The sequence below is a fragment of the Pelodiscus sinensis genome, chromosome 21 (assembly GCF_049634645.1).
Source record: "Pelodiscus sinensis isolate JC-2024 chromosome 21, ASM4963464v1, whole genome shotgun sequence".
In the NCBI taxonomy this organism is placed as follows: Eukaryota; Metazoa; Chordata; order Testudines; family Trionychidae; genus Pelodiscus; species Pelodiscus sinensis.
The window spans coordinates 9,101,306-9,115,246 of record NC_134731.1 but is presented as its reverse complement, the minus strand read 5'-3'; the positions used below and the strand labels follow the sequence as shown (position 1 = coordinate 9,115,246).

The 13,941-nt window shown below is 44.9% G+C and overlaps 1 protein-coding gene across 3 annotated transcripts in view; it reads left to right on the top strand.

Annotated features, from left to right (window-relative positions):
• The window catches only part of HNF1B (HNF1 homeobox B), a 66,740-nt gene that overhangs the window by 2,541 nt on the left and 50,258 nt on the right, over nt 1-13,941 (top strand). For all 3 annotated transcript variants that reach the window (XM_006138618.4, XM_006138619.4, XM_006138617.4), the window contains exon 2: nt 8,434-8,633. In XM_006138618.4, the coding sequence (XP_006138680.2) occupies nt 8,434-8,633 (200 nt within the window). The remainder of the gene's footprint in view (nt 1-8,433; nt 8,634-13,941) is intronic.

Genomic DNA, 13,941 nt, shown 5'->3' with positions numbered 1-13,941 from the left:
CAGACAGGGACTGGCCTCCCACCAACAGAGCTCCTGGGGAAACAAACTGCCAGCCCTCCCCAAACCTCCAGCAACTACCCAGAGTGTGTCTGCCCTGCCTTGTTGTGCATTTCTGGGTGATAGTTTGCAGGGGGTCCAGTCCCTTTTTTGTGCCCCGTGTGTCATCTGCAGACTCTATACAATCTGCACCTCCGAGGGGGCAAACGGCTGATGGGGGAGAAGGCTGATTAGTTTAGTCCCCTCCCTTAAAACTTCCTCAGCACAGACACTGGGTTGGAGTCAGGGCAGAACATTTCCCTGTCCTGTTCCCAGTGGTTTCCACCTAGATATACACTACCCACCTCCACTTGCCTTGGTGAGTTCTTCCTCGTTTTCTCTCTGTGCTCTAGATGCAGAGGCCAGATGTATTACTGTCCACCCCCCACTCCTCTCAGCTGCTCATCATGCCTGTCTCTTAGCCTGCCTCCTCTTCCAAAGTAGAGGAAGGTCTGCATTCCAACACCCCCGTTTGTGACACCTGTGTAACCCCATTACAGGTGGATAAAAACTCTGGGCTGTATTTTGCTCTTTCAGTTCAAAGTCTGCCTCTGGTGCAAAGGAGATCAGATCCTTGAGGAGGCTTTTGCAAAAAGGGCTTCCTGTTTGCCCTAAGTGGGGCCTTTGTTGTCATGGTCATGTAGGTACCAGTGACCTAGGAAAATGCAGGAGAAAGCCTCCATTTGGTCGCCAAGACCTATGGAAGAGTTTAAAATCCAGGACCTCCATAGTAGCATGCTCTGAAATATGCAGGCAGAATTTGCAGGGTCTTGAAATGTGGATGAGAGGATGGTGCGTTGAGAGAAGAGACTGAAATTTATTAGGAACTGAGGAATCTGTTAGAAAAGGAGTCTATCCAGGGAGGATGGATTCCACCTAAACCAAAACAGAACTAGATGGCTGGCATATAAAATCATAGCAGAGTTTCTAAACCAAGGGCTGGGGGAAAGCCCACGGGTGCAGAGAAGCACATTGTTCTACTGGAGCCCTTAGCTAAGGACTTACTAAAGGAGAGGTTTTATAGCCCAGAAAAGAGGAGAGGACTGAACATGATAAACTGCAGGTTGGAACTGAAGAGAAACTGCCATACAAAGAGTCCCATTCAATTACATCACATGGAGGCAGACAACTAAATATTGACACGTTTGTAAGTGTTTGCATATGCATGGAAGCTGGGGGAAGATGAGGTGATTGGTATAATTGGTATCACAGAAACTTGGTTGAATGATGCTAATTGCTGGGACGGGTAATACGAGAGGACAAAATTACCAAGGAAGGGATGCAGAAAGAAAATGTCTATTTCTAGACACCATAGATGACTTCTCTTTGAAGCAGCCAGTGCAGGAACCCAAGAGGGGAGAGGCAATTCTTGATTTATAGTCCTGAGTGATGCACAGAGTTCTGGTCCAAGAAGTGAATATAGCAGAGCCGCTCTGTAACGGGTCATAATGTAATTGAATGTAACCGTTGGCAGTAAGAAAGCCAACCAACAGAATGTGAGGAGCCATTAGGAAAGGGATACCTAACACAACAGTAAATATCACGCTGCCAGTGAACAAATCTGTGGTACCTCACACCTTGGATACTGCTTGCAGGTCTGGTCGCCTCATCTTAAACAAAGCTATGTCAGAAATGGGGAAAGTACAGGGAAGGGCCACAAAGAGGTGTATGAGCACGGAACAACGTCCATGTCAGGAGACATTAAAAGACTGAGGCTGGTCCGTTTGGGAAAGAGACTCCGAAAGGCAGGGGCCGGGGACATAATGGAGGTATCTGCAGTCCTGAGCAATGTGGAGGACATGAATAAGGAAGCATGGCTTGCCCCTTCCCATCCCACAGGAACCAGGCCTCACCCAATGAATTTGATAGGCAGGCGGTTTAAAACAAACAAAAGGCAGTGTTTCTTCACATGCACGATCCACCTGTGGAATACAGGCCCAGGGCTGTTATGAAGAGTAATTGTAAGTGAGTTCAAAACGGAATTTAAGTACACTGAGGACAGGTCCATCAATGGCCAGGAATGCAGCCCCATGCTCTGGGTGTCCCTAATCCTCTGATCACCAAAACCTGGGACTGGAAGACGGGATGGATCCCTTGATAAACTGCTCTAATCTATCCAGGGCCTTGGAAGCATCTGGCCCCAGCTGTGCTTGGAAGCCAGAATACTAGGCTAGATGGACTGACTCTGACTCAGAGTGGCCTTGCATATATACTTGGAGAAGGAGCTGGGACATAAGAACAGGAAACCATTTCAATTACTCTGTAGTACTCAGTCCGTCCCTGCTGTTGTTCGTCTGACCTGGGATTTCGCCTAAGGTGCTGTATAGTCACCCTGCCGCCTCTGGTCAGAAAAGAATCGTTTCTGGCATAATCCCCTCATGCTGTCTTCTGTGTGGCCCCTTTTGAAGAGAGGGGAGACGGAGAGAATTGGATTTGTTGAGTTTGGAAAAGAGAAGACTGAGGGGGGACATGATAGCAGCTTTCAAGGACCTAAAAGGGTGTTACAAGAAGGAGGGAGAAGAATTGTTGTCCTATTCTCAGAGGCCAAGGAGAAGAAGCAGTGGGTTTAAATTGCAGCAGTGGAGGTTTAGGTTGGACATGAGGAAAAACTTCCTCTAACTGTCAGGGCGGTTGCGCACTGGAATAAATTGCCTAGGAAGGTTGTGGAATTGCCATCACTGGAGATATTTAAGAGCAGGTTGGATAGATGCCTATCTGCTGCCGTGTCAGCAGGGGACTGACCTCTTGAGGTCCCTTCCAGTTCTAGTTGTTCTGTGATTCTATGAATAGTGCAGCCACATCTGCTAGGCTCCTACACTGTCCACATTTTAAATCCTCGTAAAGACCCACTTCTTCCAGGCAGCTTACAGTGACTGTGGCTTAGCTAGCTATAAATTGCCTTTTGCTGTTTGACGTCCCTTGTCTTTCGCCCCCTTGTCCATCCTCACATTGTGAGCTCTATGGTGCAGCGATTGTCCTTGACATTTGGGACAGTGCCCAGCACATGGCTGGGGCTATTCTCAGTAAATACTAATAGTAATAATGACTGTTGAATGACTCCTGCAAGGAGGGACATGTGAGTGTTCCATGCAGACAACAGGAATTCGTTCTATGCACGCTGCTGCTAAGGTGCGCAAAAATCCACCTATAACGGGCAGATGATGTGAGAAATGCCTGGCTACTTATCTGACAGCATGGTTGAAGCCTTTCAATGGCGTTTAAAGAAGTCCCTTTAAAAATAAAAGGGTAAGGGGTGACTGTTAGGAGCGTTTAAGCCCTTGTGTGTGTACAGAGAGATACAGATTAGATTGATGGTCTAGTAGAGAGCCTGCTTTATAATCCAGGCGTATAAATTCTTGGCATATTTCTCTGAGGATGTTGTAGAGTTTTATTTACCTGTTTTCAAGGATGGAGGGGAGGGGGATGAGAGAGTGAGGGAATCCTTGGAAAGAAGTTTCATGTGACATCAACAATGAAACCTAGCGGGTAGGCATGGTTGCTGGTGTGGGGCATGTGTTCACAGCCAAATTATTGTTAATTATCTTGACTTATCAATGAACTTCCAGAAACGACATTTTAGTAACTTTACTATCGAGTTATATATGAAATTGATCATCTGAGAGAAACCACTTGCATCCGAAGAAAATCCATGCATGGATTGGAAGCAGTATGGTCTTGGGCCTTGGGCTCCAGGTGCATATTCCTGGCTTTGGTCTCTTGAGTGACCATGAGCAAAATCATTTCCTGTCCTGTGTGTGTTTCCCCCTTTGTAATATGGGAACGGGTGATGCTGCCCTTTTTCATAAAGCGGTTTGCAATCGATGGGTGAAAAGTCTATTTATAGAAAAACGTGTATAAGAGTCGCTTCCTGCTTTCCATCTTCCCATGTAACAGGAAAGTAAAAAAGCTTTCTTGCCTCTTACAGTAGCCTCTGCTTTATAGGTAATTCTCTGTAAAAGCTTGACTGCTCTTCGCCTTTGGCAAATAGAACCCAACTGTTAACATTATGAGCTCTTTAAGAACCTTTAAATAAATGTGTGTAATAAAATGATTCCTCCAGAGAAGCAGGGAGGAGGGGGGAGACAGCCATTCAATTTCCAACAACAAGCAGCCAGGTCGAGAGTAAAGACTGTGACCAGAGTAATGTCTGGATCTCTGCCTCCCTGTAATCACTGTGCAGAGTGGGAAAAACCTGGCTACGTTAATGTGGCTTTGCAAGCAAGGCAGAGGCCTGCTGGATCACCTTCTTCATGCTAGGAGAGAGGCCTGGCAAAGTGACCCATAACAAAGGAATAAACTGGGGAGAGCCGGCACCATCTGAGCTTTGCTAATAGGAACTTTCAGGACTCCATCTTCCCATAGCTCGGGGCCGTGGCGATGACAGCATAGAGCCAGGCAGAACTGCACAATGATCTATACGGAATAAATGACTGTACAGATTTTTCCCTTCCTAAGAGATTTTTTTCCCCCTTGATGTATTCATCATTCAAAATACTTTCCATGAATGGTCCTGGGCAGGAAGGGTGGTTTTCTGTTGGTTGGTTTGTTTCTTCGCTCGCTTGTTTGTATTGCCAGCATTTCATTTGGGGTGTTGGACATTTGAGCTATGGTGGTTAGAGTTGACTGGAGGCAGGTCATGGAGCATTGTTTCTGTTCACTGGCTGGATTAGTGTAACCCTTCCAACCCGGGCTGCAGAGGCAGTGAAGTTCCCGATGCACCTTCTGAAAAAAGTCTTGGGTGCTTTTTAACTCTCACCACTTAGGGGAATGTTCCTGCCAATGTACTCGCTTGCTAAACTATACATGGAAAGTGATGCAGACACAGTCGGGGACAAGCAAATTATTATGATTCTTCAATTCAAGTGACTGTTCCTGGGGGATATAGTGGGGGTGAGGTTGTCTCACCTCTGGTGATGAAATATATGGCATGTGAGGGTGTCACCCAAGATATTAGGGCGATAAGACCAAGAGAAAAGCCCGCGTAGGAGAGAGGCTGACAAACGGCCCCAGTCCTGAAAGTTTTCTCCGCTGATTTCATAGGCTCCATTTGCAGATCATACAAATCAGATTTGCTGCTACAATTTTTATGCTGGGGGAATGGAGCAAGCCCAGTTTTCTGCAACATGCGTGAAGATTTCCCCAGAGAGTCTGGACCTGGATCTCTGTCACATCCCTGGTGTTTGCTACAATTAAGCACATGAGTAACTCAATTTATGGGAACTGTTTGATTGAACCAAGTATCTCTGCTCAAAGTTTTTTACAGATTAGATGGTACAAAATGTAGAGCAAAGTCAGCAAGTTCTGAAAAATCATTTAATGTTAGTAAATTGCAGTTGCCCCTCTGAGATTCCACTTTATTTATGTTTTGAGTCTTTCTGTATTTCCATACATGAATGTTTCTATATTTCACTGATGTCTGGGGTTATCTCGGTCCAATTCTATTTAAAAGGACTTTGAACATAATTTAAATCGTATCATTTAATGTGACACTGTTTGTCACCCACTCTTAGAAACCAAAATCTGTTTTACTAGAAACATTTTCCTCCCTCCAATGTGCACGCCCATTTGTTATTGAGGAGGGCAGTGCCTACCTAGTAGGCTATGGCATTGATCTATGGAACCAGAGCCCTTGAGGACAAAGCCCAGGACCACCTCTTTGCTCTGTTTGTACAGTGCCTTGCTCATGACTAGGTGTGTGTGTGTGTGTGTGTGTGTGTGTGTGTGTGTGTGCCTTGCTCATGACTAGGGGTGTGTGTGTGTGTGTGTGTGTGTGTGTGTGTGTATATCCTGGAAATAAATGAATATGTAGGAAAATGTCCCTGATATACTCCTTTTGAAAAAGTCACCAAAATACTTGGAAGGACTTTAACGACTGTAGCAAAATTAAGAGCTAGGATGCTACATTTTGAGTCTACTGTACTGAATGGGATTCTGCATTCCACAAGCAAACTCCTATTTTATGTTAGAATTTTTATTATTTTTATGACCATGGCATCTAGGAGCCCCAGCCATGGACTAAGGCCCCATTGTTCTAGGAGCTGCACAAATACAGAACAACCAGTGGAAATTTTCAGTACTTTGAAAAAGCAGGATTGAGCAAGACCAGACATCATTAAATAAAATATTTATTGTTTTAGAGGGGTAAGGAGGGGGAAGTGCTCTCTTATCACATTATTTTTCCCAAGTCACTTTCATGTTAGTTACCAGTAACTTTATTTTCAAGCTGTTTTCAGGACACATGGTAAGAAATCTATGGGCGGTGTAGTTTCCTTGACAAGCTGAAGGCTCCGAAGTAACAAATGAACTGAAAATGCAGCTGGATGGTTATTAGACAATCTCATTATTTTAGTGCACAACTGTGACCAAGCTCATGATCAAAATTCATTTTTCAGCATTAAAGAACTTTCCTTTTAATTCAGCATCCTTGTCTATAAAAATAAACCCAGTGATCTTCAGTCATTGAAAGAAATTGCATTTTGCCCTATTGTCATGTCTTTACAATAGTCACCCTTAGATTTAAGAGTATTTGCCATGTAATGTATATATTTAGAACTATACACACCCCCGAAAGGATGACTGGCCGTACACTGGAGGTGACCTGGGAATAATTTAAAAGTGCATTAAAATCAGATCCTGGGCCTGCAGATATTGATACAAGCGCAGCGCTGCAAAACCCAAACATTCAACATCTTTGAGTTGTGGTTCAAAAAATAATCAGATTGTAAAAAAAAAAAAAATAGTACCTTTTGTCTGCTGAGTTTTTTTTTCTTCACCTTTAGGGTGTATTTGGCTCACATTTTCGGGCTTTCCTCTCTTACCATGAGAGCTAGAAATAGAACTTTTGTAAATGAAACCTGAGATTTGTCATATAGTCACTTACTCCCGGGGCTGAGAATTTAAGTGGGGGAAAACCAACAAATGTCACAAGATTTGTGACACAATCCATAACAGCTGACAACAGGCAACCCTGCTTTACACACTGCCTGTAGCTGGCTACTAGCAAGGGAACTATTGAATGTGTATGAGGTTAAGCGCATGCCTAAATGATTGAAAATTGAGGGCTGACTATCCGTCCATAATGAAAGTGCAGCACTACAATGCAGCATAACCTTCTATGGAGGGAACTCAGAAGGTCAAATCGCCGTCTCCCTCTGACAGTTTTCCAGCCTTATACATTTTCCTCCTTTCTGGTTTTTAAAGCTGGGGGATGGGAGACACTATGAACTTTGCAACATGCCCCGAAGATCATCAGAATTGGGCTTTTTGGACCAAAGTCCAAATAATCTGCTCTGACTTGAAACAAACTTTCACAAGCTCTTCCCCATCTTGGTCTGCCAGAGCCCGGAGTTGTGAGGCAGCTGGGCCTCTTTACTCAGGTGCTGGAGAAGGCAGCAGAATCTCAGGAAGGCTTGGGAGTAAGTTGTGAGTTTCACTATTAGTGCCGAGCTAAAATAGGTACTGTTAGACAGCTATTGTTGGATGCCACTTGTAAAGCACCTGCCGCAGTCTGGGTCTCGAAGAAGGCAATGCTCTCTGTTGTTGACGCTCCAAATGATCCTCAGTTCTTTTGGGGGTGAGTCAACAGTGCCAGCTGAAGGAGCATAGAACAGAGGCTAGGGAAAATGAAAAGTATCCAGTTGTCACCAAATCAGAAATCTCTTACCGCTGTGTTTCTGTAGGGAACTCCCATTAAGGAATTCCATCAAGGGGCGTGATCAGTTCTGTTACTACTTCTACTTTATGCTTCTTTTGGACCATGAATCCAAGGATCTCTAAAGGCTTCATTAAGTCTCACAATGTCCCTGTGAGGCAAGCAAGTTTTATTCTTTTTCTTTTACCTATGGGTAAACTGAGCCAGAAACGGAAATTGCGTGGCTATACAGTGGGGGAACTGGAAATAGAACCTAGAACTCCTGATTCTGAGCCCACTGGCTGGGCAACATTACCAAATGTAACTTCTCAGCCAGCTGAGGTTACTCTGACTGGAAGTGGGCTGTGGCAGAAAGGAAGGAGTAAATGTGTAGATCAAATCTCAGAGGATCAGATTCAGATTAAGGGACTGATCCTGCCCTCTTCTGAGGGAGGGGTAACTCTGCCCTTTCAGGGGAACAGGGTAGGATCTGTTTTTGAGGAGTGTCATAGATAGAGTGATTTTTTTTCTTTTTTTAAGGCAGCAGACCCACGATCAGTAACACTACCCAGCTTAGGCAGTTGTGAAGAAATCCTGTTGTGGGGTCTTTGTGCCCGTCTGTAATGGACTCTGGGTTCACCCCAAAGTCCTTATGCTGCACCTGTGAGTAACAGATGCTTAGCAATCAGCCTGAGGTTTTGTCATTGGAAAGAACTCACTCCGGGCACCTCCCATGGTCCCAATTAACTGTTGGTTTCCCCCTGTAGTGAGGACCCCTGGCGGGCTGCGAAAATGATCAAGGGTTACATGCAACAGCACAACATCCCCCAGAGGGAGGTGGTGGATGTGACAGGCCTGAACCAGTCTCACCTCTCGCAGCACCTCAACAAGGGAACACCCATGAAAACGCAGAAGCGGGCGGCACTCTACACGTGGTACGTCCGGAAGCAGAGGGAGATTCTCAGACGTAAGTACTCGGCTCGAGGCATTCTTGTTCCTTCCGGCTTTCTCACAGCATGCAGATCTGTGCAGAGAAGTAACCGGTTCCTGGGGCTTCATGTGTCTGTTGTTACCTCCGTTCAGTCAAGCGCATGTTTGGCTTTAAACCCAGGATTCAGTAGGGCCACATGGTTAAAGTCAAGCATGTGCTGAAGTGCCTGGCTACATAGGAATGGATTTACAGGTTTAAAGTTAATCATGTGATACAAGGCATTGCTGAATCAGACTTGAGTGTCTCAGGGAACGTCAATACTGCATGGTTATTTCGGGATACCAGAGGATACCATCTACACATGCTGTCTGTTATTTCAAAATATTTTTCGAAATAATGAGCGTGCTATTTCACCACCCCGGTAAACCTTGTTGCACAAAGGATAATGAATGGCTCTAAATAATGCATTATTTTGAAATTTGATGCTGTGTAGACGCGCCAAATTTCAAAATAAGCTATTTTAAAAAAGATTCAAAATAAGATCTGCAATTTGCGCAGCACAAATTGCATATCTTATTTTGAGGTTAGGGTGCCGTGAAAATGCTCCCTCAGTGACTTTCTGTATCAAATGTTCTCAATCCACCAATAAGATGAAGCAGAGATAAAATTATCCCCCTTTTTCATGCTCCAATCAGAGTTTATTTTCTTCCAGACACATTTCATGTCTTGAGCATCCATCATGTTCTCATTTAGCTGGCCATGGGACCACCATAGCTTCTTGGTCGTGCCATTGCTCAAAGGTTTCAAAGGGGAGGCTGTGTTAGACTGTAACTTTACAAAAAAACGAGTAGTCCTGTGGCACCTTAGAGACTAACCAAAATAGGATTCTTGCCTGAGGAAAAAGGTTTTTCCCATGAAAGTTCGTGATTTTATTTATATATATATATATATATAGTTAGTTAGTTAGTTAGTCTCTAAGGGTATGTCTAGACTACATCCCTCTGTCGCCAGAGGGATGTAAATTAGACATACCGAAATTGCTAATGAAGCGGGGATTTAAATATCCCGCACTTCATTAGAATAAAAATGGCTGCTGCTTTTTGCCGCGGCGGCAATTTGCCAGCAAAAAGCGGCAGTCTAGGCGGAGATTGGTCAACAAAGAAAGCTTTTTCCGACTGATCCTATAAACCTCCTTGCACGAGGCATAAGGGATCAGTCGGAAAAGGCTTTCCTTGTCGACCGATCCCCATCTAGACTGCCGCTTTTTGCCGGCAAATTGCCGCTTCGGCAAAAAGCAGTGGCCATTTTTATTCTAATGAAGCGCGGGATATTTAAATCCCCGCTTCATTAGCAATTTCGGTATGTCTTAATTTACATCCCTCTGGCGACAGAGGGATGTAGTCTAGACATACCTTAAGGTGCCCCAGAGGACTACTCATTGCTCAAAGGGTTATACATTTTTTTCAAATAAAAGATGAACAAGTGCAGTATTTGAAAAAAGCCCATAGGAAACACAAGGAAACCCACTAAGCTGAAATGTTCAATTTCCACATAGCCCTGACTTTGAATTGCCCCATGTATGTGTTACAATTAGAACCAGACAAAAGCATAAGGGACACCTGACGTAGCTGACTTCTGCCCCTCTATCTGCAGTGGCCCACGTGTAGTCAGTGATTTGGGGAATCTGTTCTTCCCATAATCCTTGGTCTGTAGCTCGGTTTTGAACAGTTTGGTGCGAGCATTCTAAATGCAGGCTGATTTGATTAGACACAGAATTCAGCTGATATTATTGCTGTTCCCCGATTGGAAAGGTGTGACTCTTTGAATCAAATGTTTCCGGGTGAATACTTGGGCCCTTTCCCCCCAATTGCCCTTAATTCAAATCGTATCGAGGGTCCCACTCCCAGCAGCATCAGTGGGGTTAGGCATATGCTTACTTATCATGTGCATGAGTATCTTTTTAATTCAGGTCTTGGAACGTTTGTATAATACTATCTCAAAACTTGCAGTGTCTATGAATATTCCAATCCGTGACCTTATATGCGGAACAGGAGCCCTTAAAAAGGGGGATATGAAAACAGCAGGAAAAAAAACCTGCTTTTCCAAAATGTGGCTATTTGCGGAATTATTTTGGGGCAGGATTTTCCAATATTCTAGCTGTAACATTCTTTTTGTGTTTGCTGTGCTGCGAGGAATCGTTCTGTGGATTCTTAAAGGGGCAATGGCAAATACCTTAGGCACAAGTTATAGTTTTAGTCTAGTGATAGAAATATAGTTGTTAATTTTAAAAGAAATCACTGAAATCTGTTGGGCTTTTTAGCCTGAATTTAAACTTTCCATCTTGCAATGTTTTGTACGCCTGTGGTTACAACCTTGGGTTTAATGCTTGAGAATCAGAAAATTGAATATCTTGGATAATGGAAGAAAGAGCAATAATGAGTGTGGATTTATATGATGAGACTCACCCTTGTGCAAAAGAGCTACCGAATACCCCTTAAGCTTTAAGTGGGAGTTTAAATGGTGCTGAAACAGATGAATTTCACCCACAAAGAATAGATCCCGCCAGAGAAACTGGTTACTTTGTGGTAGAATTGGAGTCCGCAGGGAGAGGGAGCTCAGTGAACATGACATATTTGGATCTTGGGAACACGTTTCATACAGTATCTATCAGAGGCCAGGAACAAAAAGTAGGTGCAGGATCGGACTGATGAAGTCTGATCCTGATTTCATTTGGGGGGGATTTGTCATTGGATTCAGTGAGAATGGGATCAGATCCTAAAAGAGGTAATTGTGCATAACTTGAAGTGATCAGAAAGTTGGGGCATGCGAATTTGCACATGTTTAAAAGAAGGAGATGATTTTTTGGGGGGGTTGCTTGGAGCTGAGGGGCTGAAATGAAGGAAGAGAAAACTCCCACTGAAAACCTTTTCTGGCAGTGAGCACTGCAGCACCATCCTCTCCAAGGGATGTAGAAGTGCTACCCTTTGGGACAACAGAACTTTGCTATTGAGCCTAGGGGGACCTAGGAATTGACTCTGCTGATATCACTGTCCAAACAAAATGAGGCAGGCAATCAGCTCACTGGTAGCCAATTAATTAGCATTTTAAAATTCTTTGCTCTAATGATCTAAGGCTAAGTTAGTAGCAATGTATGTAGGGACAGTCCTGTGTCTTCCATCATTCCTTTTAAAGGACCATGTCTAAATACCTGGGTGCTCACATGCTTAGGCGAAGAATGCAGAGAAGTTTCAGGTTGTTCCTACTGCCTCTTCAAAGGCCAATCTAATGTGTGCCATTGAGGTCAGTCACCCCACAGTCATATACTTTACTCACGTAACTAGTCCCTTACTCCTGCAATTCATTTCATTGACTCCACTTGCGGCTATCTATCTGCGGCAAGGTTTGCAGGACTGGGTCCTAACCTAATGTCTTAAAAGGAAGTTGAGCACATGTCCTCCCAGAGGGATGGAGTATGGTGTGATTTCAGGAAAATAGGGAGTCCAGAAAGTCTTTAAAACTGGAAAGGAAGTGCTTTGAAAATCCACCTAGACCAGGGGTTCCCAACTTTGTTTGGTCCCCATACTCCCTTGGCTTTTAGTAAACCTTTCCATACCCCCTATTCAATATGAAAGGAAATAAATGCTAGACTCTAGAATCCACAACTTTTTTCACTAACACTACTACTTTTGGAATATTTCAAGTAGGATAATCTAGTTATTTATCAAATATTCCCCGTGCCCCCTTGACAAGCTTCTCGTACCATCTGGGGGTATATGTACCCCAGGTTGGGAACCCCTGACCTAGACTTTAAAAAAAACAATCAAAAAACCCAATCCCTTGCTCCAACCTTGCTCACTGTTTTCTGCTTCTCATGTGTCCCCAAGGGAAAAGCTATTATATAAAAACAAGGGAGAATTTCCCCTGCAAAACTGAGAATAATAAAAACCTGCCATCAATCTCCCTTTACGGCTGTGCTGACCGGTCCCAGCTCTATGGCAGGCAGGCATGGAAGGTCACCCATTCTCGTCCTGCCTCTGCTTCGCTGCGCTGCCCAGCCCAACGTACTCCGCTTTGGAAATGGCGACCCGGCTGCCTGCAGGAGCTGATTTCAGCTTCCTTGTTGCCGTAGGAGTGTGTGTGTTTCCAATTCATTTGCAACGGAGCCGTATCCAAGAAGGGGAATTCGTTAGCAACAAGGCGAGGCAGAATTCGGGGCATCTTTGAAGTCTGACGGCCTCGCTCTTAATGTATTTCGTCCAAGTTCACAGACTCCCCCTCCCCTCCCGCCAGCAGGTACACGCAGGCACAGAAAGCGAGGCCATGAATATGCATGGCCTGCCTATGCCTTTGCGTTCAGGGAGCTGCCTAACAGCTCAGTCGCCTCGCACATATCCGTAATCATTTTAGAGCGTGCCTCTGCGGCTGTGTCTGGGCATAGACAGAGGAAGGCATTTTGCAGATTAGCAGCAATTTCAAGAGGGAGCAGCAAAGCTCCTAGAAAAGCCACAGAATGGGGAAAGCCCTGATCCTGTGCCCACCCCGAATTCTGAACTCCCCACCTTCCAGTCGTTGGACTCTGCCCTTCCAGGTTCCAGCTTGGGGCAGAGAGGAGCGATCCTGTTCTCATAAGATTGCCAGTCTGGCTTTGCAAACCTAAGAGGTTTGGATGAGGGATGTAAAGGGTTAACTAGTTACCTGGTATGAGCATCACCCTTACTGGCATGGTTACCCTGGTAACCGGTTAACCAATGGGCCTGGCCAGGCTGGAGCAGCCTCTCACCTCCGGTGCAGAGCACTCCCCTGCCAGTTAACTGGTTACCCCAAAAGCAGGCTGATAACTGGTTAACCCTTTCCATCCCACTTTTAAAACATTATTTCACGTCCCTCGTTCGGACAGAGAATCTTCCAAATCCTTGGGTGTTTTCTCTGAACGTGGAGTGGAACAATTAACCCTTTCCAACTCGTCCATGGCTACTTTGTTGTTACTTTATACCGGTAGCCTCTCGAGGTCCCGACGAGAGCTGGTCTGCACCACCACGTCAGGTCAGCTCAACTCAACTACATTGCTCACAGCAGTGAAAAATGTCACGCCCCATGCAGTGCAATTAAGTTGACCTAGGCCCCAGTGTGGACGCTGCAAGGTGAACAGAATTTGTCCATCCACCCAGCTATTGCTTCTGAGAAGAGTGCACTTATTCCAGCGATGAAAGAACCCCTGCACCTAGTAAGAGACCGACCCTGCCCTGGAGAGCTCACACTCACGGCAGATAAATGGTGGTCATGGGGGAAACCGAGGCACGGAGAGACTGAGTGACTTCTCCAAATTGCACTGGGCACCTTTCTC